Genomic DNA, 22067 nt, shown 5'->3' with positions numbered 1-22067 from the left:
GTTTAATGCCAACTGTTGTCTTCTATATTTTGATATTTGGATATTGTTTTCTATTTTTTAAATGTCTGTGAATATATAAATATGTATTACTGATGACGTGTAGTGGGTACAAAGTACTGGCATGAGAATTTTTTTACACAAGAGATGTTTCTAGTTTTGTTTTTTGTTTTTATTAATATTATTCTGGTTGTTCTTATTGGGGGCTGAGGCTCCTGAGACTACAGTCCAGCTGTGTTTCTGCTACCAATAAAAAAAAGTGTAAAACATGACTTTAACGCTCGTGTCGGCCTCTTTTTCGCAACGACGCACCTTCATTTTTACAGATGTAACTTCACGTCTGTAAAGATTTTTTGTATCAGCATAATTTTATACTGAAGTATTCACAAAAATCTTTACAGTGGAGATAAAATGGTAAGAAATTATCTTTAATTGTTGGCTTCCCTGCTGTTAATACTCTATAAACCACCTGTTGCTAATAGGACAGCACTCGATCTAACCAGATTTTGAAATGTGAGGCCCAGATGCCCCCCCCCCCCCCCCCCCCTCTTTCAGCCCACAGGTGTTCTATACGATTTGCGTCTTGAAACACGAAAATCCATTTATGCTGCTAAATTACCCAAGTTGTACTGGGTTTCATGACAGCACACTGACAAGGTTCTCAGCGCCTTTGCAAAAATAAGCAGTCTCAGCATCACACATCCTCCACCTTACCTAATAGTGCATAATATTAGCGCATAATAATAGCGTATAATAATACCGCATAATAATAGCGTATAATAATAGTGGCGTAGAGCATAAGGAGCCTCTCCACAAACTCATCAGTTGCTTTAGATGAAGGTCAATCTTATTTTAGAGTTTAGCGATAGTTTCCACGTTTATGTTTGCAATGGCAGTACAGAAGATACTTTAACTTGGCACACCTTGCAAAAAAAAAAAAACAAAAAAAAAAAAAAAAAACAGTTGGCCTTAGGAGAATTTGGGATTTGTTTTTTGTCTTTTTGTTTAAGACTTAATGACACCAAAATACCACATCCTCCACAGTGAGCTTTGGATTTTCCTTTACCGCCCTGTCTATCCTCATTCTGTGTGTTGGCTAGATAAACAGGTCCTTTGTCTAGTGGAGAGGGGCTAAAAAAAACAAGTCATATTTATACCCAAGAGACATTAAAAGCCATGCTTTACTTAAGTTAATATTTATGGTATTTGTGACACCAGTGATCTTTTTACAAATTATTTTCTTAATGTGGCACGTTTGCCCCGCTCAACTTTAAATTTAAGGCTGGATTTTTCTTACATTTTCAGTGTGAGATTTTCATATCAGAATAGATCATTTCTTTTAAGACTCTTTACACATGTTTCTGTTTGGGTCTTTATTGAATGAAATCTTCTCAAGCTGTACCCGTTTTGGCCAAAACCAAGTAAAGATCAGTAATCTCGGACTCAGTTTAAGGCCTTATTATAGACTAATAATCAACTTTGCCGGAAAATTGTGGAGCTTGTAATGATCAGAGAATAATTAAATTCATAACAGTCCCTTAAAGCCGTTTAAATTTCCGAGGACAAAATTAAACACAATCAGTTGTCAAATATTTGGCTTGGTTGTTTTTAGGCTCGGCGTAGAAAGGAGATCTTGAGGGATTCAGGGATGACTAATTCCTCTGCACCGAGGGCCGGGGGAGGCGAGTAGGGAAAAGTGACTGGGAACACTCTTCTCACATCCAGAAGGAGCTGTGGAGGCTGGCTGTCGGAGCGGTCTTTGATCAGCTCCTAGACGCAGAAACGATAGAGGACACCGGCCTTAGAGGCTTTATTTGAATGAATGGCGTCAGACCTGAAAAGATGCAGACAGTACCTGGACGGTGCGAATGAAATTTAGAGAGACTTTTTCATCAAGATCACTGTGAGGCGTGTAGAGAGTCAGAATCTTCACAATCTGTGAAGCAAAATGAAAAGACCCAAAGAGCATAAAGAAAACAAAATTGTTCTAACATATTTGTGCCAGAACTGACCAAAGGACCCACCTGCTTGCAGGAGAGAGCCGTGCAGGTCCGAACGATGGCCTGAGCATCTGCCTCAGTCTTTTTCCCCACCTGCAGCAGCTGAGCTGCCTGGATGAGCGGCTCCAGTGTGGCCACAGCGCCCCCTGCCTGCAGACCTCGGCTGCGCAACCACTCTTCGAGCACACTCACATTGTAGCTGGGAGGATGGAAGAAAAATATATGTTTTTATAAGAAACTGAGTCAAACTGCCATGCTTTGGGAGCTGTAGTTACTGCTGCCAAAGATTAGTCATACTTTAAATTTCTTTCCGGTGTAAAAAAAATGCTGCCTTGAACAACATCTTCCTCACCTTACAACCACAAATGCATATTTTTTAAATTTTTACTACTGGTATTTAAGTGATAGACCAACACTGCTACTAATGCAATAACTTCTCAATAGTTTTTTTTTTTTTACTATTTTATATAAATAAAAATCAGTTTTCCAGTCTTGCCCTGCATTTAGCTCCATCCGTTTCCCCATCCACTCGCACAGCTTCCTTTTGCCCCCCCCCCCCTCCTGAGGAAAAGCATCCCCACAGCATGATGCTGCCACTCGCTTATTTTACTTTACAGCTGTTTTCAGTCTTATGAGCAGCGCCACACACAGCATTTCCCATGTAGAGCAAATGTTTCAGTTTAAGGCTCAGACTTGCTCAAACGGTTAACTGGAAGGAAAGTTAAACATGATTTTCTGTCAATGAGACTTTCTGCTCTTTTTTTGCAAACAAAAAGTGAAGAGTGTAACATGCAACTGCAGCTGTCCATTTCAATACAATCCAGTGCAAACAACTGCATTAAGTGGCCACCTACTTGAATAGAGACCACCTGATCAGAGAAGCCTGTTAACGGCTTAACAAGTCTGATGATTTATCAAGCTATGGTGGAAAAGTGACCAGAAGAAGTCTCACCGGTGCTCCGGTCACATCAGAGGAAAATCTAACTTTCTGGTCTTGACGTTAAACACGTGCCAGAAAAATCAACACTGCACATCGACCCTGGACACGCCGTCCTCGCTGTGACGCGTGGAGCTGGCAGCATCAGGCTGGGGAGATGCTGTTCTTCAGCAGGGATAGGGAAACCGGTCAGAGTTGATGGGGGAGGTAAATACAGGACAATCCTGGCAGAAACACCAGCTACAGGCTGCAAGAGGCTTAGACTGAGACGAAGGTTCGCCTTCCAAGCAGAACAGCAGCCCTAAAAACATACAGCCAGAGCTACAGTGGAAATGGATGTTCACAGATGCTCTCCATCCAGTCTGACTGAGCTGCAGCCATTTTCCCAAGAGAAATGGGCAAAAGGTTCGGCGTCCAGATGAGTACAGCTGGTAGGACTATAGCGATACTTCCTCGGCCTTATTTACTGAGCCGTTAACATCATTTATCACTACAAAGTTTACTGAATGGATAAACAGCCAAGCATGGGAGAGTAGCCACCGTATTTGCATGCCGCGGCTCCAGCAGCACATGTCTTTCCTCAGCAGCAGGTTGTTGAGAGCGCAGGCACTGATGAGGTAGGTCATCTGCCGGAAAGCCTGCTCTGCCAGACTCTGGGGCAGACACTGGCGGCTCAGGGCGGTGTGAAGGGCTCCGAGCTGCCTCATCACAGACGCCACGGTGGGAGCGTCGGCGCCGACGGGTCGAGGGTCCGAGCCCGCCCGCTTCCTGGATACAACCAGCTTCACCGTCGCGCCGGACAGGCCGGGGATGTTCTCGCTCTCCAGAAGGGCTGGGACTGAGGGAGAGAACGAGAGCGAGGAGGAAAGCGTAACGCTTGGTTTAGGGGAGATCATTAAGCAGCGGCAGGAGGAGATTCGCTGCAGCGTTACCTATGAGTTTCTGTAGCTGCGTCTCAGTGATGGAGATGAGCTGCTGATAGGCCTGGATGCAGAGGTCACTCAGGGCGCGCATCAAGTCGCTCAGGTCTGTCCTCATAGGAACCAGCTCGTCTGAGTCGAGGCTCTGCTGGTAGTTAAACGAGTCAAACACTGAAGACTTAATCTACAGAAACCATAATCAGACCGTGTTTACATATTAGTAAAGTCAGTGAACTGAAGACAAACAGCTGAAGGCCAGTCTGAGCTACCTGTTTTGGGGAGTGCTGGATCAACAGGTCGTGCAAAAGACAAACATTTTTCAGCCACAGAGCAGTCATGTCGAGATCATTTGTTTGCTTCTGCGAGACAGAAAATGTCAAGAGAAACACTGACGGTTACAACGAGACTGCAATGATGGAAAACATACTGTAGCATTCCACTGTGATCACTTTTGCTAACATTTTATTACTTGGAGTCACAGTGTTTGAAAGGCGGTTGCTTTTATCCACCTGACACGATGGCATCGACCTCTATAATTACATTATACTTCTACGTTCTGACACATGGGGAAAGATCGGAGCTCGGCTTACCTTCAGAGCAGCTTTCATGGCCACGACGGCGGCACTGCAGAGCGAGCGAGCCCGAGCTTGGTCTCCGCTGCAGTCGGCTTGACGGACACAGAGGAAGACGACTTTGGCCGGCAGACCAGGAGGAAGAGCCAGCGCGCCGTCGGGACGGATGTCTGCAGGACAGAGAGATGATTGCCGGTGAGTCCATTAAAAAATAAATCTAATTTTCATGCAACTCCACAAACATTGGTTGTTCTTTCAGCACTCGGTGCATTTGGACTAAAGGAAAAACAGTGTGTGTGTGTATATATATATATATATATTATATATATATATATATATATATATATATATATATATATATATATATATATATATATATATATATATATATATATATATATATATATATATATATATATACACACACACATATATGTACACACACACACATACACTCACTGTTTTCTGTTTTTCCTTTAGTCCAAATGCACAAAGTGCTGAAACACACACACACTCTTACTCCAACTTGCAAGAAAAACTCAAACAAGTGTAAAACTTTTTGTCAACATTTAATTCACCCCAACAAAACAAATATTGCACAAACTGTCATAATAAATATATTTAAATGCAATACTGTTGCTTCCAAAAAAAAAAAAAAGGAAAGGTTCCACAGAAACATTTTGCGGAACAGGACGCTAAAATATTTCAAACAGTCATATTTGAACACCAACCAAATATATATCCTACATTCTCTACACTCTCTTGTCAGACAAAACAGAGGCATGATGGACGGACGGCCAGACCTGAGGCCATTTACAGTAACCAGTTTTCCTAACAGTCATATTTTGAATTGTGTGAGGGAGCGAACCAACACATGGACGGGGAGAACAATCAAACTCCATGCAGAAAGACCCCATGCCGGGATTCAAACCCGGGACCTGCAAGGCAACAGTGCCAGTAAGGAGTAACTGCAGAGCTGTGGGGGCGTTCCGACAGTGTGGGCGTTCCGACAGTGGGGGCGTTCCGACGCTCTGCAGTTATACCCTTCTCAACAGTGCTGCCAACTGTGCCGCAAACACAAAACACAACACCAACAAAAAAACTAAACAGTGTATGGAAAATGTTGTTGTATTCATCCTCTATTGTTTGAAATGCGTCTTTAGTTGCTCTTGGCTGCAACACGACAATAAATGTCAGCAGGCGTGATGAGACCTCTCAGGGGTGGTGCTAGCCATCTGGGTGCCCCGAGCAAGAATGCTTTGTAGTTCACTCAAATGAGCTGTAGAATAAGTCTGTGAAATAAAATATCAAAAAGTGGGTGTGAATGCTTCCTAGAGGCACAGGGAATTAATCTTTATTGGAGATCCATAACCTCACACTGGACAAACAAGACAACTCTTTTAAACTGAGTACGTTTATTTAGTGTTTTATTACCTAGCTGACTTCCTGCTCACTGGTGCTGCATTCAGTGACGCTCCTAAGTCGCAATCGAATGAAAGCAACTAACAAAAAAAATGTTTTATGTGGCTCAAAGAATGGATCAACTTTTTATTATTGAGCCATCATCTCGATTCGTCAGTGGAAAAATATGACTTGACAAGCATTTCTCTAAGCCACTAGAGAAGATCCCACCCAAGTAAGTCAGACGGGTGCTGATATTCTGTTGATGCTCCATTAATGCAAGTGCGTGTTAAATTTTAAAGATTTGGTCAAAGAAATTAAACAACACAGGCTGTGCATGTTTTAATTGACCAGTAAAAACAAAGACCTGCTGGCAGCAGAAGGGGATTCTAAGAGGATACGAAGAGTCATTTGGGAGCTGTAAAAGGCGCGGCTTCTCTGAGCAGGCTCAGCAAACATCTTAGAAATGAGCCGGGCCTCCATCACTACCATCTTTATAAGTCAGGAATTGACTGCAATTAAATCACTGCTGCCCAAGAAAAAAAACAACAAGACTGGAAAATTATGTTTATGTCACAGTAACGCACAGCAAATCGTTTCCAAACCTCTCTCCATGCTTAATATGCAACAGAAACGTATTTATTCAAAGGCGTTTTACATGGCTCTAACTGTGAAAGACGCCGGATAGGACAAACCTCACCTGTGATGAGGTTCTTGATGAGTTTGGCTTCGTCTCTCTTCCTGCACTCCAGCAAACCTGGGACTGCTGCTGGCTTCAGCTGAGCGGGAGGGAAGGTCTCTGTGGTCGGAGCTGATGGTGAAACTGGACACAAAAGCAAATCCTCTCAGCATGACTGAATGTGAAAGAGAAAAGTGCAAGTAAAGACAACGCCTCTGAACAGCAGACGTGTCTCACCCAGCGTGAGCTCAGGTGACGTCTCACCTTCCGTCAGCAGATGTCTGAGAGACGCCGCCGTCCTCAGCTCCCTCACCTCCCTCCGCAGCCTCATGCACTCAAACTCTCTGGCCTCTAGCAGCTCCCACAGATCCTTTGAGAAGAAACAGTCTTAACCTGAGCTTCCTATAACGTTGTGCTCCTGCCACATCCTGTGATTTCTAGGCACTTCTACTTAAAACAGCAACGTAAATTTAGCAGATTCTCATCCCTCATTTGGCTGCACTCGGTTCTGTATGGATTATTCTGAGTACGAAAGTGGAAAAAGACGTAAACCAACAATAATTAAGTCATGACACCAGTTTTATACGATCACATTATGAACACATCACCATCAGAGGCGACATAGTTGAATCCCCACCTGCTTCTTTGCAGCAGAGGACCCGGAACAGATCGTCTGACTGAGCTGGTTCCTCAGAGCCTCGAGCTCCTCTTTCCACTGACTCTGCTGCTTCTGCAGCTGGCTCTCCAGAAACCTGGCACACACCGGGACAGATTACACACCATCATTAATAACTTCATGTACCGAATGCACGGATAGAGTCCTGCACAAAAGGGGTTTATATGTCCTGAACCTTTCCTCATTATGTCATCAACCTTTTATCATCAATTCCTTTTATTCTATCAGACAGACTTCAAAGTAGTGCTTCACTAGAAGAGATTCAACATTAAGAGAAGGCCATAGAAATATAATTGCTTTCACAACGCTGCTTGCACGCAGAAGAATTTTATTGCATTGGAAATCCAAAAATCCACCCAAGGCATCTTTGTGGTTTAGTGACTTGACACACTTCATACATTTAGAGAAAATAAAATATACTCTAAGGGGGTCCAAGGACAAATTTCTCTCTATCTGGGGTCCAATACTGACACACTTAAGTAAACTCAAAACTGTGCCCACTTAATAATCCCCTGGCAGTTATTCTGCGTTTGTATCTGTATTTATGATTGAACCCATGTGTACCAGCCTCGGTGCGGGAGTGCCGAGATATTTGCCCTTTTTGTTATGTACGCTCATTTGTGTATAAACTGGGATATATATTTGTATGTAATCTTTATATTCGTTTATTTTTGTTTATTTATTCTTATTTTGATATATTTTTTTTAATTAAATTTTATTTATTTATTTTTTTTTTTTTTTTTATTTATTTATTTATTTATTTTTTGTTTGGATTGGTGTCTAACATGTTCTTGGGATTGGGGTTAAAATATAAATATGAGTATCATGTCTCTTGTAATCAAAATCATTTAATGTATCACTGATGCTCATTTAAAAAATAAAGATAAAAAAAAAAAAAAAAGTAGTGCTTCACTGTGAGGTGTGAGCAAACTGATGTGCCTTTTCTTCTACAAATTGAACCTTAAAACTCGTGCACGCATTTGTATTCACCCATGTCTGCTCTCCTATCCCATTTAGGGATAGGAGAGCATAAAATTGCCCTTAGTCACCAAGTTATTAGACAGAGTCCGCCTGTGTGTAATTTAATCTCAGTGTATATATGTTCAGCTTTTCTGAGAGGATCTCAGAGACTTCTTGGAGAACGTTATTGAACAAACAGGATCATGAAAACCAGGGAACGCGGCAGACCGGTTAGGGAGACGATTTAAAACAGAGTTGGGTTATAAAACACTATTCCACATATCAAAATACACCAAATGCAGCAGTGCTCAGTTCATTTTCCAAAACTGGAAACCGTGTGCATGATTAATGACTGAATCATCTGGCCTTCATCATCATCGTCATCTAGCAAAAAGAAGTCCTGTTTGTAATTTTCTACGAGTAATACAGAGAACTGGGAAAACGCAGAACAAAGTGCTTTGGGCTCCGTGAAAAAGACTTTTTGGAGGAAAAACAATCTTTACATCCCCCTGAATGCACCATCTCTACTGCTGTGGGGAGGCTTTTGTTTAGCCAGGACTGGGAAGCCAGTCCGAGTTATAGGGAAGAGGAATGGAGCTAGACGCAGGGCACACATCCTCTTAAAGAGGCAGGGGTTCGCCCTCCCGCAGGAGAACAACCCTAAACATGCAGCCAGAGCCATAACAGAAAGGTTTATAGTTAGCATTTTAAAAAGGCCAGTCAAAATCATAATGGGAATCTGTGACAAGACAAAGTTTCTGTTCTATCCAACCAAGTTTGAGTAATTTTACAAATATGGCCTGGACAAAACAATATCTAGATGTGCAAAAAAAAAAAAAACAACATGACGCTTTAATAGCAGTGACAGCTGGTTCTACAAAGTTATAATCCACGGGGACTGAACTTTGTGCTGGTTTATTACATAAAATCCCCATAAAATGTACCTAAGCTGTTGTAACGTGACAAAAATGTGGAATAGTGCAAAGGTTGGCAATTCTTTCCAAAGACAATGACTGAAGCGCGACACTAAGCTGAAGGACTGACTTGTTGGCCACCCGTACGGCATCGTACGCAAACTCCAGGTCTTCTCCTCTCTTCTTCACAGCCGGGTCTTTGGCCACGTCCGTCATCTCCATCAGCTGGTCCTGTCAAAAAGCCGACACCAACACATCCACGTGTCGCCGTCACATTTTCTCAAAAACGAGTTCCCCCTCAGCCGCTTCCTCACCAGTCGTGCCTCTGAGCTCCACACCGAGAGCCTCCTCTCCAGGGTGGGGGACGTCACACTGACCCTGCGCTGCTCCTCCGGGGAAGGGAAGGCCGACGCGAAGGGGGACACGGAGAGGGGGGTGAGAGACTGGGGCGACAGCGGCGCTGAGGACGGAGAGAGAGGCTCCAGGCTCAGACTCTGCGCCGAGTCGGTCCTTCTGTGGCCCCTGGCTCGCTGTGTTGGGAGGAGAGAAAGAGGTCAAGCTGTGGAGCTGGATACGGAGAGCGGCGCCTCCTTTAAGTGCGGCCGTGAAACCTCGGTGAGCAGATTCATCTCCTTCAGGTTGTCGTATCTCTGCTCCAGTCTGCTGAGCTCCCTCAGGAGCCCCTGGTACTTCATCTTCTCCTCCTCCAGCTCCGACCGCAGAGCCGCGCTGGCCTCTAGCACGGCCTTCTGCACGTGCTCTGCATGCGTGCAGAAGGCCGGAGAGCCAAAGAGAAAGTGTTTAGAACCGCGACGGAGACAGGAAAAGAAACCACAGGCAGCGATTGATGCAGAGAGGTGAAGAAGTGGAGCGGCACCTTCTTGCGTTTTCTCCTTCTCTTGTAAGCGGGCGGAGAGATCTTCCTTCTCCTTGCAAACACCGTCCTTGTCTTTCTGCAACGCTTGCAACTCCTTCAACGATGACATGAGCATTTACACAAAATAAAAAATCATCAATAGAAGATTTTTTTTTTTAAAAAGCAGGAAAACATCTCATGCAGTTTGGCTGGGATCACTTTACCTGTGTGAGTCGAAGGATCTCCTGTGCTGCCTTCTCCTCCGCTCTCCTCCTTTCCTCCGCCTCCTTCTCACTGATAATGCAGGGAAGGTGGAGGCTTCTTCTCCTTCTGGCTCTCCAGCTTCTGTATCATTCCCCTCAGAGCCTCCAGCTCAGCGCTGGCAGCCTCTCGCTCCGCGTTCAGAGTCTCTCTCAGAGCAGCGCTCTCCCTCGACTTGTCAAACGCGCACACACAAAAAAAAAAAGAGATAAAAAACTCCAAATGATGTTTTACTTATGTGTGTTTGAACATCCCATCCTCTGGGACCCACCTGCTGGTCTACTCTGAGCTGCAGCTGCATCAGTTTCACCTCCATGCCCTTGTTGAGCTCCCTGTACCTCTCCACGGAGCGGGCCTCGGCCTTCAGCCTCAGCAGCTCTCTCCTGCTGGCCTTGCGGCGCACGCAGCACTGCATGAGCACCACCGCGGCACGGACCCGCCGGTACGCCCGCCTCGCCAGCCATCCGCGCACCCTCGCCTGGAGCAGCACGGCGGCCCTCTCCGCCTTCAGCTGGGAGGCAAAACAAATCAGTTCAAGCCAGGCGCGTTTAACTCGAGCTGAAAAAAAGAGGAGGAACAGGCTGGGACTGAAGGCCGACCTCTCTGTATGTGCGGCGGGCCAGCGTCCCCCTGGTGAAGGCCTGGATGGTGACGGTGGCGTCCCGAATCAGGAGGAAGAGCTGCCTGACCACCAGCATGCGGTAGGTCTTCTGGATCACCGTGGCAGCCTTAGTGTAGCGCAGGGTGAGAGCCAATCTGCAGCCACACACCAAATAAGACGTTTGATAATTCAGCGAATGGGTCATTTATCAAAGGAAAAGCAAGCGAACTACACGAAAAGCTCTAGTTTGCTAGTTTGGCATGGTTTTTTTTTTTTTTTTTTTAGAACTTAGACTTTTATTATTTTTGCAGAGCAATGATACAACCATGCATTAAAGGCACATGACACAAATGTTGACAGTATAAAATTTTCCATAAAATAAACATCTTAGTCACAATTGTAGGTTCATCTTCATACAACACCAAAATAAGGATACACTTTAGGAGGGATGTTTGGCATGGTTTAAACACAGACTTGTCCAGCATCGATGTAAAGATGCATTCTGAGACACATCAAGCCATGTTCATGTGATAATGTCACTTAACAAGCCCCTGTTTTGTATTTTGCATATTTATTGTGATAAAAAACTATAAAACATACTGCGTCAGCGCAGATAAACTTGTTTCTGCCAAGATGTCACCAATTTATTTATTTTTCTGTTTACTTAATAATCGCCTCCTTGGCAGAATGATCAGTAGCGAGCCGTAGACTGTGGTCAGGTCATTATTAGCTAAAATAATCTCAAATTAAATTGAACCGCCCCTTTAAGCATTCTGCATCTGAGGTGAGTTGATTTGGGGGCGATGGAGGCCTTTTTTCCAACAAGGAGGACAGAAAGAGAGAGAAAGGTGAGACCTGCGGTAAATGGCCCGTGTCTCTCTGTTTTTCAGGTCGACGATGTGTAGAAGAGAGTAGATATCAAGATGATGAATAGATGAGGAGAGGATGCCTGAGCATCTGCTGAGGGGGAAGTTAACTGAGCGTGTTGATGACTAATTATCTACTGAAGGCTGTCTGCTTGAAGACAGAAGCTGAGCACAAGAGCTGTTGGCCGGAAAAACTGACAGCACCCCCACCCCCCACCCCCCTGACTCTTCTGACTTCAACCAGTTTAGATGGAGAGTGTCTGTTCACAGATGTTTCTTACATTTGCCACAGATTCTCAATTAAATTGAGGTCTGAACTTTGACTGGGCCATTCTAACTCATGAATATACTGTAATTTCCCTCTGGGATTATTAAAGTATTTCTGATTCTGATTATGTTTTAATCTGAAACCATTTCATTGTAGCCCTGCAAAGTGTTTGTTGTCGTTGTCCCTCTGAGGGGTGAACCCCTGACCCAGTCCCAAGTCTTTTGCAGTCAGGTTTTTTTTTCTAGATTGCCCATGTTTAGCTCCATCCACCCATCTTCTCCGTCCCTGCAGAAGAGAAGCATCCCCACAGCATGATGCTGCCACAGCCAGGTTCACTGCAGGCATGCTCTGTTTTCCACTATACATTACATTCCATATAATCCAGAAAGTTTAATCCTGGAGTCATCTGACTAGAGCACCTTCTTCCACATCATCATCATCATCATCATCATTATTATTATTATTAGCAGCAGCTTGGGGTCCACAGCCCAAATGGGATCTCCTCCGGCTTTCTTTCCATAACAGCCTTCTTGTTGCAGCGCTTCCATTAAGGCGTGCTTAATGTTGATCAATAATGTTCTCAACTAAACCTCTGATGCCTTCGCAGAACAGCTATAGTCATACTGTCTTTAGGATTGTCGGAGTAAACGGGTCTGAATTCAAAAGCGAGCCACGTTTTTCTTAGTGAAAACATTTGGACACCATGTTTTCTTTGGCTCCAACTTCATAGATAGGCACAGTTTTGTGTTTGCCACTTAAAATCCCAATAAGAGTTTATGGTTCTGAGTTGGCAAAAGGTGAAAAAGTTCAAGAGGTTCAAACACTTCTTACGCAAACACGTTTTTTCTGGGGAGATTCACAGACTTAGAAGCGTAATGGCCTGATGGGTAATGGACGTCTCTCCTCACCGTCTGGCCAGAGCTCCTCGGCTGTATCTCTGGATGGTGGCAGCAGCCCAGAGGATCCGGCTGTATCTGATGCGTGCCAGCCACCCTTTGACGCGACTCTGGATGGCCACAGCAGAGACGCGCAGCCGTTCGGATCTCAGCCTCTCCAGGACGGCCACCTGACCCGCTCGGAAAAACACCTTGGTCTTCCCGAAGCAGTACTGGTCTGTGTCTGGGATCAGCTGAGGCAGGGCATGTCTGCAGGAGGCCTGGTCCTGGTGCTGGGCACCTCGAAGGAGAACACGATACCGGCTGAAGAACTCCTCGTACGTCCACCTGGATGCAAATATAAACCAAGTAAATTTAATACATTTCCTTTAACACCTTGAAAAAATATGAAACATGGCTGTTTTGGACTTCCTTTAACTTCCGATAATATTTTCCCCATCGATCGGTGCTTCACTGTTACATTTCTTTACAAAACACCAAGATCAGAGCCTAAAAAGTGTTCAGCACCTGGATGGATAACCTGCTGCGCTGATACGAATCGTCTCCAGCACCCCACAAGCTCTCAGCTGCTGCACCGTCCTCTGTGGGTCAAACCTGCAAAAGTGCAGAATGGCATATATATATATATGAGTCCATGCAAAAACACACAGTGAAACATACGCACAAGCCTTCAGCACGATAAGAACGGCAGTAAAGACTCACATGAACGGTGCTTTTAGGTCGTTGGGTTTGATGCAGCGAACATAGTGAGGGGTGGTGCTATTCAGAGTGTCCATTAGCATCTGTAAGGACTGACGAAACTGACAAAAACAAAAACAATGCACTATGAACCTAAAGCTTATGGAAAGTGTTATCAATTAAAAAAAAGATCAAGTGTCTCACCTGAAAGCCTACGGTCAACCTGTGCTCTCTGGCAACTCTTTTTCCTGTGCGAACGCTCCCATTGGCCACAGGGAGGGTGCTTCCCTGCTGCTGGAACAACTCAGCCACCAGCTCCGACTGATGAGATCATGGGTGCACCGTTTACTGAGAGAACACGCATTAATGGCTGATTTATACATCTGCCGGACGCCTACCTGACTCGCTTTGAGGATGTTGATGAGCTCTCCAAACACGGTGTCTCGATTCTTGTCTAAAAAGCCGCCGCATTCGTATTGCACCTGGTTTCAGGGAGAGAGAAAAAAAAAAAAAAAAAACACACATGAAATGTTGGTTTTGTCTGGTTGGAGATCACCGGCGATCAGAGCGTCCTATCCCTTACCGTGTCAGCGAAGTGGAAAACAATGAAGGCGCTGTTTGTCATCCTGGGTTTCCCGAAGTGAGGATGGGGCTTGCTGGTCAGGTGCTGGTCGTATAGCTTTCGTGCCCAGCTTTCATCGGATCCTTTAGGCATCTGGATCAGTCGCAGAGATAAAACGGACATGTCAGAAACAACCGTTTTTGGAGCTTTTCAACAAACACAGTGAGGCAATTGGTTGAAATAGTCATATTTAAGAGCCATCCAGCTATCTATCCACCGTCTTCTGGTTATTCAGGATGCTTGGACATTTTTCTTCCCGGTGAAATGCTCCAGCTCATTCTTGGTGACCCTAAAGTATTCCCAGTCTCCTCGCAGCAAGTGACGGGCACAGAGGAGGGATTCTGATCAGAAGCACCTCCACTGACTTTTCTGAATAAACAAAAATAGAAAGGCACTGCCATATGTAGACGTTAATGTGCCATCTGGAACTGCAAGACATTTTAAATGAGAGTGGATGATACAATCACCTAATGGCAACACAGAAAAGGAACAGTCAAAGTAATCAGGCCAAAAGTTACAGATTTTCAACAAAATTAAATTCTTTGTTCAAAAGTTTTTCGCCCCTGACTTATCAGTCGATTGAAACTTGGGCTGTAGAGAAGCGACAAATAGATGCTGAGGGATCAGGAAACAGTTTTATGCTACAGCAGTTAATGCTGGCAGAGTCAGCAGGCATGCCTATAACATAGCCGAGGGTGCTTTTTAAAAAGTTAAAGGAGCTGTAAGTGATACCGACACTTGTGGTTCAACTCGGTACTACAGCTTGCCAATCACGATCTAATCTGCCGTTTTTTAAACAGTGTTTTCTGTTGTGAATTTTTACTAACACAGGATAGGTTTTATATGGTGTTGTATTCTGTTCTATTTCTGGTCCGCTTCTCTTACTGGCTTCCAGGTTTACAGGCTGCTGCTATTTTTTGTCAAGATAAAATGCCACATGCTGTGCTCTGTTTCGGGAACCCTGGGAACTGATATGATTGGCTGAGGAACCAGGAAGTAAACATGGGCTACACTGATCCGAAGTAGTTCCAGACCGTACGTATAGAATTGAAGAGAAAAAAACATGATGAATACATTGTTGATGGAGAGGACTGATTGTTTACAGGGAATGATACTTCCATCCTGGGTGACAAATTAGAATGATTTTGCAGTAAATACCTTACTTATAGCTCATTTGAGGTAAAAACATTTAGTTTTCTGCAGTTTCTACTTTTTTCTGCAGCAAACCATGAATCGCTTCATCAGATCGTTTCTTCCCCAAATGTTCTCCAGCTCCTTTAATCACCGAAAGCTGTGACTTGGTTTGAGTAGTGTCTGAGCCAAATGAATGATAGACTGTTTATTAGTATTTTAACTAATATCCCATCCACAGAGACTTACAGAGAAAGCTGTAAAAAATGACACTGCCTTTCAAATTAGTAAATAAACCAGACAGACACAGAGACTGACCCGGCACTCCTCGTCTAACAGATCAAAGATTCCCAGGGGACCTTCAATGAGATTGATGCACTCCTGGTTGTCGCTGAATTCAATCCTGTTCCAGGCCAGCTCCTCCCGGATGTACTCCTCCTGCTCCAAGTGGAACACGTGCTTGAAACAATAAGAAAAAACATAGCTTGGTAAACAGTGAAGCTGAAAACATTTAACAAAGCCAACATTCCCCTCCAGTCCTAACCCTCTCCGCTGTGGTTCAGGTCGTCTCCCCGAAACAAAATAAAAAATAAAATACTACAACTTTACACCTTTAAGACACTTTCTGTCTCTGACTGGTTGCTCAGTGAGATTATTATTTTTGCTTAACGTTAAATAAGGGACAAAAAAAACCTAACTATATTCATACATAGACAAAAATAGACATTTGTATTAAACAGAAACGTCTGATAAAAGGAATGCAAATAAAAAGGCGAAAAATAATTGAATATGAAATTACATATGATATTGCTCACACTTTCCATGTACATTTCTACTACTTTTGAGAAGGTCACCTTAATGTCATTTCTAGGTAATATAGCCAATCAGTCGTTAGACAAATTTCATATTATTTCATCCACATAGTATCTGTTCGAGTCCTGAAATCATTTTGTCTTCACCACAGCTTCAAGCTGGTTGCAGCTCCCACCCAGGCTTTCTGATTTTAGGTCAATTAACCACATGAACTGCCTCTAATTTGATATTGCTTATGTTGTTGATGCTGAATAGTCCCTGGCATTTTTATTAGAAACGTTTAATTTAAATAAAAAGCAGGAAACGACACTGTCGGCAAGGCATTACTAAAGTAACACAATCATGAACCAACAAAGCCATGTGTATATGACTGCTGACGGACATATTGTGCCTCTGACATCATGGCATAAACACATTTAGGGCTTTAGATGAAAAAGCCGCGACATAACTCACCCTGTTGAACTGCTGCTGAAGTTTTTCATTCGCATAATTTATGCAGAACTGCTCAAAGCTGTTCTGATCAAAGGTCTCAAACCTGCACCGACAAAAAAGAAAAACTATTTTAGATGCACGTAAGATGTGAACCGTTACCACACATAAAAACACAGAGCCAAACCTCATTACTGACCCGTAGATGTCCAACACCCCTATAAAAGATCTGGCCTTCCCCTTCTGCGATCGCAGGGCTGAGTTGAGCCTTTGGACCGTCCAGGTGAACAGCTGACCGTAGATGTGTTTGGCGAGAGCATTCCTGGCTTCCAGAGCCTGCTGCCCAGTCATGGGCTTCACCAGCATTTCTCCACCCACCGCGAGTCTGCGGCTGCACAGCCAGTGAGCCAGCTGAGATCGCTCGACCCCCAGCAGCTTGGAGAAGACCGCCAGAGAGCGGTCGTCCGCCTGAGGAGAATAAAACAACAACTCACACTGCTATTCATCAACCGCATTTTCATTTCAGACAAAGACGACCTGAGGAACTACATAGTGCAGTTATTATTATTTATTTATTTTTATTTTTTTTTAGTAGTGCAGTTATTTTTATTTGCAATTAGGATTTCATTTATTAGAAGGACATCTGCCATAAAATTAACAACATTTTAGAACAAGAACTAAAGTCAAACATGCTGGTGGTAGTGGGACGGTCTTGGACGGCTCCGCTGATTCAGGACCTAGAAGGCTTGCCATAAACATTGAAACCATGGACACTTTTCTGTACCATGAAACCCTAGAAGAGAAAGTCCAGCCATGGGTTTGGGATCTTACGATTAACCGTACTTTGGCAGCCAGTCGGACAATGATCCAAAGCACGCCTGCAAGTCTGAACCAATTTAAAAAATATATATATATAAAAGAATACAAACTAAATAAATGGTTTGCAGTGGCCTAGTCAAAGTTTGGGCACGAATGTGAACAAGATGCTCTGGGATGACATGAACCCTCCAATCTGAATGAATTCAAACAATTCAGCAAAGAAGAGTGGGTCAAATCTCCTCCACTGGGTTAGAAAAGATTACCTGGCAGTTTTTGCAAACGTGTCAAGGCAGTCGTAATTATTAGTTTTTCAGGGAGGGCCAGGTCGGTTTGGACTGTTCTTTTGTCTACTTATGAAATCCTCCTTTTAAAAATACTTTTTTTTATATATATATAGTCAGGGTATCTTCACATGATGTGAAAATGTGCTGATTTAAAAAGCTTAAGTGTCAAAAAGCATTTTCACAACACTGTAATGAATTAAGATGTGAGGGGGGAGAACATTTGTTACATCGATGTAGCTTCTGTCAGCGCTTCTCCCGCTGGCTTGAATGTTGACGTTTCCCAGGTGCAGAACAGCCGCCAGGATCCTGAAGAGCTCCATTTGGTGTTCAGGCTGCACACCTAAAGATTCAGCCCAAAGGAGTCAAAATGTTTTTTTTTTTGCTGAACTTCTTTTTTTTATTATTGCTGCCATCGTGCAACTTTAAGCAGAGAATACCTAGAACGGTGAAAGCATTGCGAGTACGCTCCAGGTCCGACAGATCATCCGTGCCAGGAATCTGCATCTCTCCTCCCTGGTTAGTGTAGTGGAAATACTCAGGGGGCTCTAGCGTAAAAATCCAATCAACATCAAAGATCAGTCCATTAGCAGAGTGGACCAGAGAGTAAATGAGAGCCAGTTGGAAGCGGAGGCCCACCCAGTTTGAGAGATCTCATTTCAGGCAGCTCTCTGGCTGCACACAGCTGATAGAAGATGTGGTAGTTCCTCTCGGACGATGCCTTGCACAGACAAAAGCAGTTAAAACAAGACATTGTGCAACTATTGGCATTAGTACAAGCTTTAAACCGACTGGGTTTTTAAAAAGCAGAGAAAAGTCACCTGAAAGACAACCCTTGACTTCTCCAGCAGGTACGTGCGCATATTTGCCCCGATGATGTCCCCCTTCCCACCAAAGCCAATCTCTATATACTTCCCAAAGCGGCTGCTGTTGTCATTCCGAGTGGTTTTAGCATTCCCTATGGACTGCAAACACAACAGTTATTTTTTGCACTTAACATACAAGAAATTAACATGCCTGAGGGCGAACCCACCCCCCAATTTACCTCCATGATGGGGTTTGAGGCCAGCACCTTCTCCTCCACGCTGGTCTGTCGAGCTGCTCCTCCAACCACGGCAAAGTATCGCATGGTGAATTTGGCTGAAACCGTTTTCCCCGAGCCGGACTCCCCACTGATGATGATGGACTGGTTCCTCTCCTCCCTGAGCACAAACAATCCTTGTGAATTTAGAGATATGGCAAACTACGAACACAGCTTCTGCCCCCCTCCACGACTTCTCACCGAGTCATGGTGCAGTAGGCCTCCTCGGCCACAGAGAAGATGTGAGGCTCCATGTCAGCCATGTCCTGGCCGCTGTAAGCGTCTATCACTTCCTCCCCGTAGATGGGGAGCTGATCGTAGGGATTTATGGCCACCAACACGATACCTGGAGGGACGGACACATCAGCTTCTGAGTCCTATCTGAGACCGTGTTTGTAAAATAGAGACATTTGTTAATTCTGACTTTTGTTAAACTCTTTAAAAAAAAAAAAGCTTTGGTATATCTTCACCTGCCAAATTTGATTCAGTTTTAGTTGCAACCAGATAAAAGTTCATTCAGCTCCGAGTCTGTATGCATCGTGTTCATGCCCGTTGCATTTCTATCATGTTACAACCACAAACCTTAATGTAATTTGTTGTAATAAGATACAGAAAAGTACAAAGTTGAGAAAAATGGTAAATTCTTCTACACATCTTCAATCTGAAGACATTGCCTTTGGGGAAACACGGTGCTGGCAGAGTCATGATGTGGGAATGCTTTTCTGCAGCAGGGCTTGGTGGGAAGATGGAGCTAGATACGAGGAAATCCTGAAAGAAAACGAGTCGGAAGATACACAAGACTTCAGAATATGGGGCGAGATTGTTCTGCAACTGGACGACAACCCCAGAAACAATCATCAGAGCTACAATGAAAGGGTTTAGACCAAAACATAATTATATATCAGAATGGTCCAGTCAAAGTCCAGAGCCTGAAGCCAACTGCAGGACTGGGGTGGTGGGGGGGGGGGGGGGGGTGGGTGGTGGTAGAGACATAACCAAAAGACTAGCAGTATAAAACAGCATAAAACTTCCAGTGTAAAAAGTACAAAACCGTGAGAAAACATTTGAAATCATTCTTGTTCCACTTCACAATGCTGCTCTACTTAGTGTGGTGTACCCCATACAATCACAGCAAAGTACACCAAAATATGCAGCTGCAACATAAAAAGATCCAGACACATGTAAACCTCAGCAGGGCACTGCACATCTAATCTGTCCTATGAAAAGAAAAAAAAAAAAAGGATTAATCTTTGGGTCCAAATTATGCAACTTTTCACTGTGCAAACACTTTGAAATGAACTTTTCTCAGGATTCCAACTACATCTTTAAGGAGTTTTATGAACTTTGAGAATGAGGGAGTTGCCTCCGAGCCTTAACCTTTGACTTTATGATTTTGGGTCATAACAAACACAAACAGAAGCGCGCAGGAGCTGCCTACTGCTTTTATTGCTGTTGCAGATCTGTTCCACCTTCCTCCTCCCGGGCCGTCTCGTGTTTGTTTCGACAGATCAAACGTGTCCAGATCACATTTCCTGTAAAAATGCTTCTGCCGGCAGCGCCCTACTGTCCTCTGTTCGTTTTTTACTCTCACCACAGTAAGTGTAGATGCTGCTGTAGTCCAGAAACCGGACCCGCAGGTTGTGCAGCACAGCCGGCTCATGCAGGAAGCTGAGAGCCGTCAGGTCGTTCTCCCCCTCCAGGATGTCGGGGTTCCCCAGCGGGGGGAGGTCGGACGGGGAGTCGACCGAGTAATGGACCTCCTGTCCGAAGAAGGGCAAGCTAAAGATGTTTTGTTCTGCGAATTTGTTTGTATTTAGTGACAAACTGAGCTTAGAAAGCTAGCCGTTAATGGAGACTAAACCTGGACACTTGTGAGAAACGAGGAAGACGGTGGCTCACGTTTCCATTGTGGAGCTGCAGCAGAAGCCGTTCCTCTCCGGGCCTGTAGTCCCTGAGGAGGGTGGCTGAGACCCACACCGCTTCTGGGTCAGGGACCCACACAGCTGCTCCCTGGTGAAGTCAAAGACCGTTACAGGTGTGCAACTATAAAGCTGTTTTAAAGTAAGGACATGCGGGGAGGACACAGGTAAACACAGGGACACAACCCCAACACCAGCGGGGGAAACGGCTTCCCACCAGGACCTTTTTGTCCCATATGACAAACACTGTTCTGCTGTCACATTTCCACACCCCACCCAGGCCGGACATTTATCACTCATCAGCACAAAAAGCTCTTAAACCGTGTTAAAAATTAACACTGGTCATCCTCCACTATGAGCTACCCGTTTGCTTGACTGTTTTCACCACAAACATTCATTTTTACAGAATAAGGTTTTGTTCTTTTGCAGACATTTAGGTAGTAGGCTACCACGATGAGTTACTCAGGGATTTGAACAACCAATCATCTAAGGGGCTAGTTTAGGTAGTCTGATTAAGTTTAAAAATCCCCAACACTGATCAGTATAATTATAATAAAGATAGTTAGCTCACCTTGGTGTACAGCTCCAGAGTTGCCATGTTTTCATTCTTTACACTAGGTAAGGAGACTTGATGTAAAGTCTGAGCCCAGCCTGCATGTTCCTGGCCGGTATCCTCTGCTTCTCCTCAGAGCCCGTCTCCGGCCAGCTGACGGCGATGTGCACTTTGTCCACTCTCACACGAAGGGACGAGCAGGTTAACTGTTAATCTGCAGCCGCTGGATGTGCAGAATCTGATAAATCACACCCAGGAGGAGCAGCTCGGTTATCTTTTCCCCTCCTCTCAGTAGCCGCTGTTTGCTGAACTGAGCACATTATACACCTCCTCGCATTAGTATTCATACCAATGAAACTTTGTCACATTACAACCATGAGTTGGTGTTTTATAAGACAGAGACCAATACAAAGAAAAGCAGAATTGAGAAACTGAATAAAAATAAAAGATTGCTTTTGCTTTTTTTAAATCAATGCCATTGATTTGTATTAAGCTTTCTTTCTTTTTTTTTTACTCTGATAGCCCAGAATACAACACAACAGAGTTTTAAAGTTCCCACACTAGTAAACAGAATCCACCTGTGTGTTAATTAATCTCAGTATGAACACAGCTGCTCTGTGATGAAGATCCTCAGAAGGTTTGTGGAGGACGTTAGTGAACAGATCACACCAAGTTTAAAGCAGGACTGGCTTACAAAACAAATTAAAACCATCTTCCCAAAGGGGAAAGAGCACAAGTGCAACCTAACAAGACACAGCCGCACTGCAAAAACGGAACTAGAAATAAGTAAATTGTTCTTAAAATGAGTGCATTTGTCCTTGATTTGAGCAGGTAAATAAGATGATCTGCCAATGGAATAAGATTTTTGCACTTAAAATAGGAACAACTCATCTCCATCTTATTTCAAGTGCAGGATGTCTAATTATCTTATTTTAGG

The 22067-nt window shown here is 44.1% G+C and overlaps 1 protein-coding gene across 1 annotated transcript; it reads right to left on the bottom strand.

Annotated features, from left to right (window-relative positions):
• Positions 1 to 1355: 1355 nt before the first annotated feature.
• Positions 1356 to 21612, bottom strand: si:dkey-110c1.10 (unconventional myosin-Vb). Its single transcript, XM_036141343.1, is given in 36 exon segments — positions 1356 to 1767; positions 1853 to 1933; positions 2022 to 2196; positions 3475 to 3772; positions 3867 to 4002; positions 4124 to 4213; positions 4445 to 4596; positions 6528 to 6650; positions 6771 to 6876; positions 7144 to 7258; positions 9187 to 9287; positions 9371 to 9586; positions 9668 to 9816; positions 9934 to 10027; positions 10137 to 10217; positions 10219 to 10347; positions 10445 to 10684; positions 10773 to 10929; positions 12817 to 13131; positions 13312 to 13398; positions 13507 to 13604; positions 13687 to 13803; positions 13881 to 13964; positions 14066 to 14197; positions 15554 to 15694; positions 16502 to 16583; positions 16677 to 16945; positions 17808 to 17920; positions 18018 to 18125; positions 18217 to 18298; positions 18399 to 18542; positions 18623 to 18779; positions 18860 to 19004; positions 20250 to 20418; positions 20558 to 20668; positions 21149 to 21612. Coding segments are annotated over 36 exon segments (4986 nt in total). The 5' UTR covers positions 21176 to 21612; the 3' UTR covers positions 1356 to 1605.
• Between the last annotated feature and the right edge of the window lie 455 nt (positions 21613 to 22067).

The sequence above is a fragment of the Fundulus heteroclitus genome, chromosome 9, assembly GCF_011125445.2.
Source record: "Fundulus heteroclitus isolate FHET01 chromosome 9, MU-UCD_Fhet_4.1, whole genome shotgun sequence".
Lineage (NCBI taxonomy): Eukaryota > Metazoa > Chordata > Actinopteri > Cyprinodontiformes > Fundulidae > Fundulus > Fundulus heteroclitus.
Note: the sequence above shows the minus strand (reverse complement) of the source record. Positions and strands in the feature narration are given on the sequence as shown.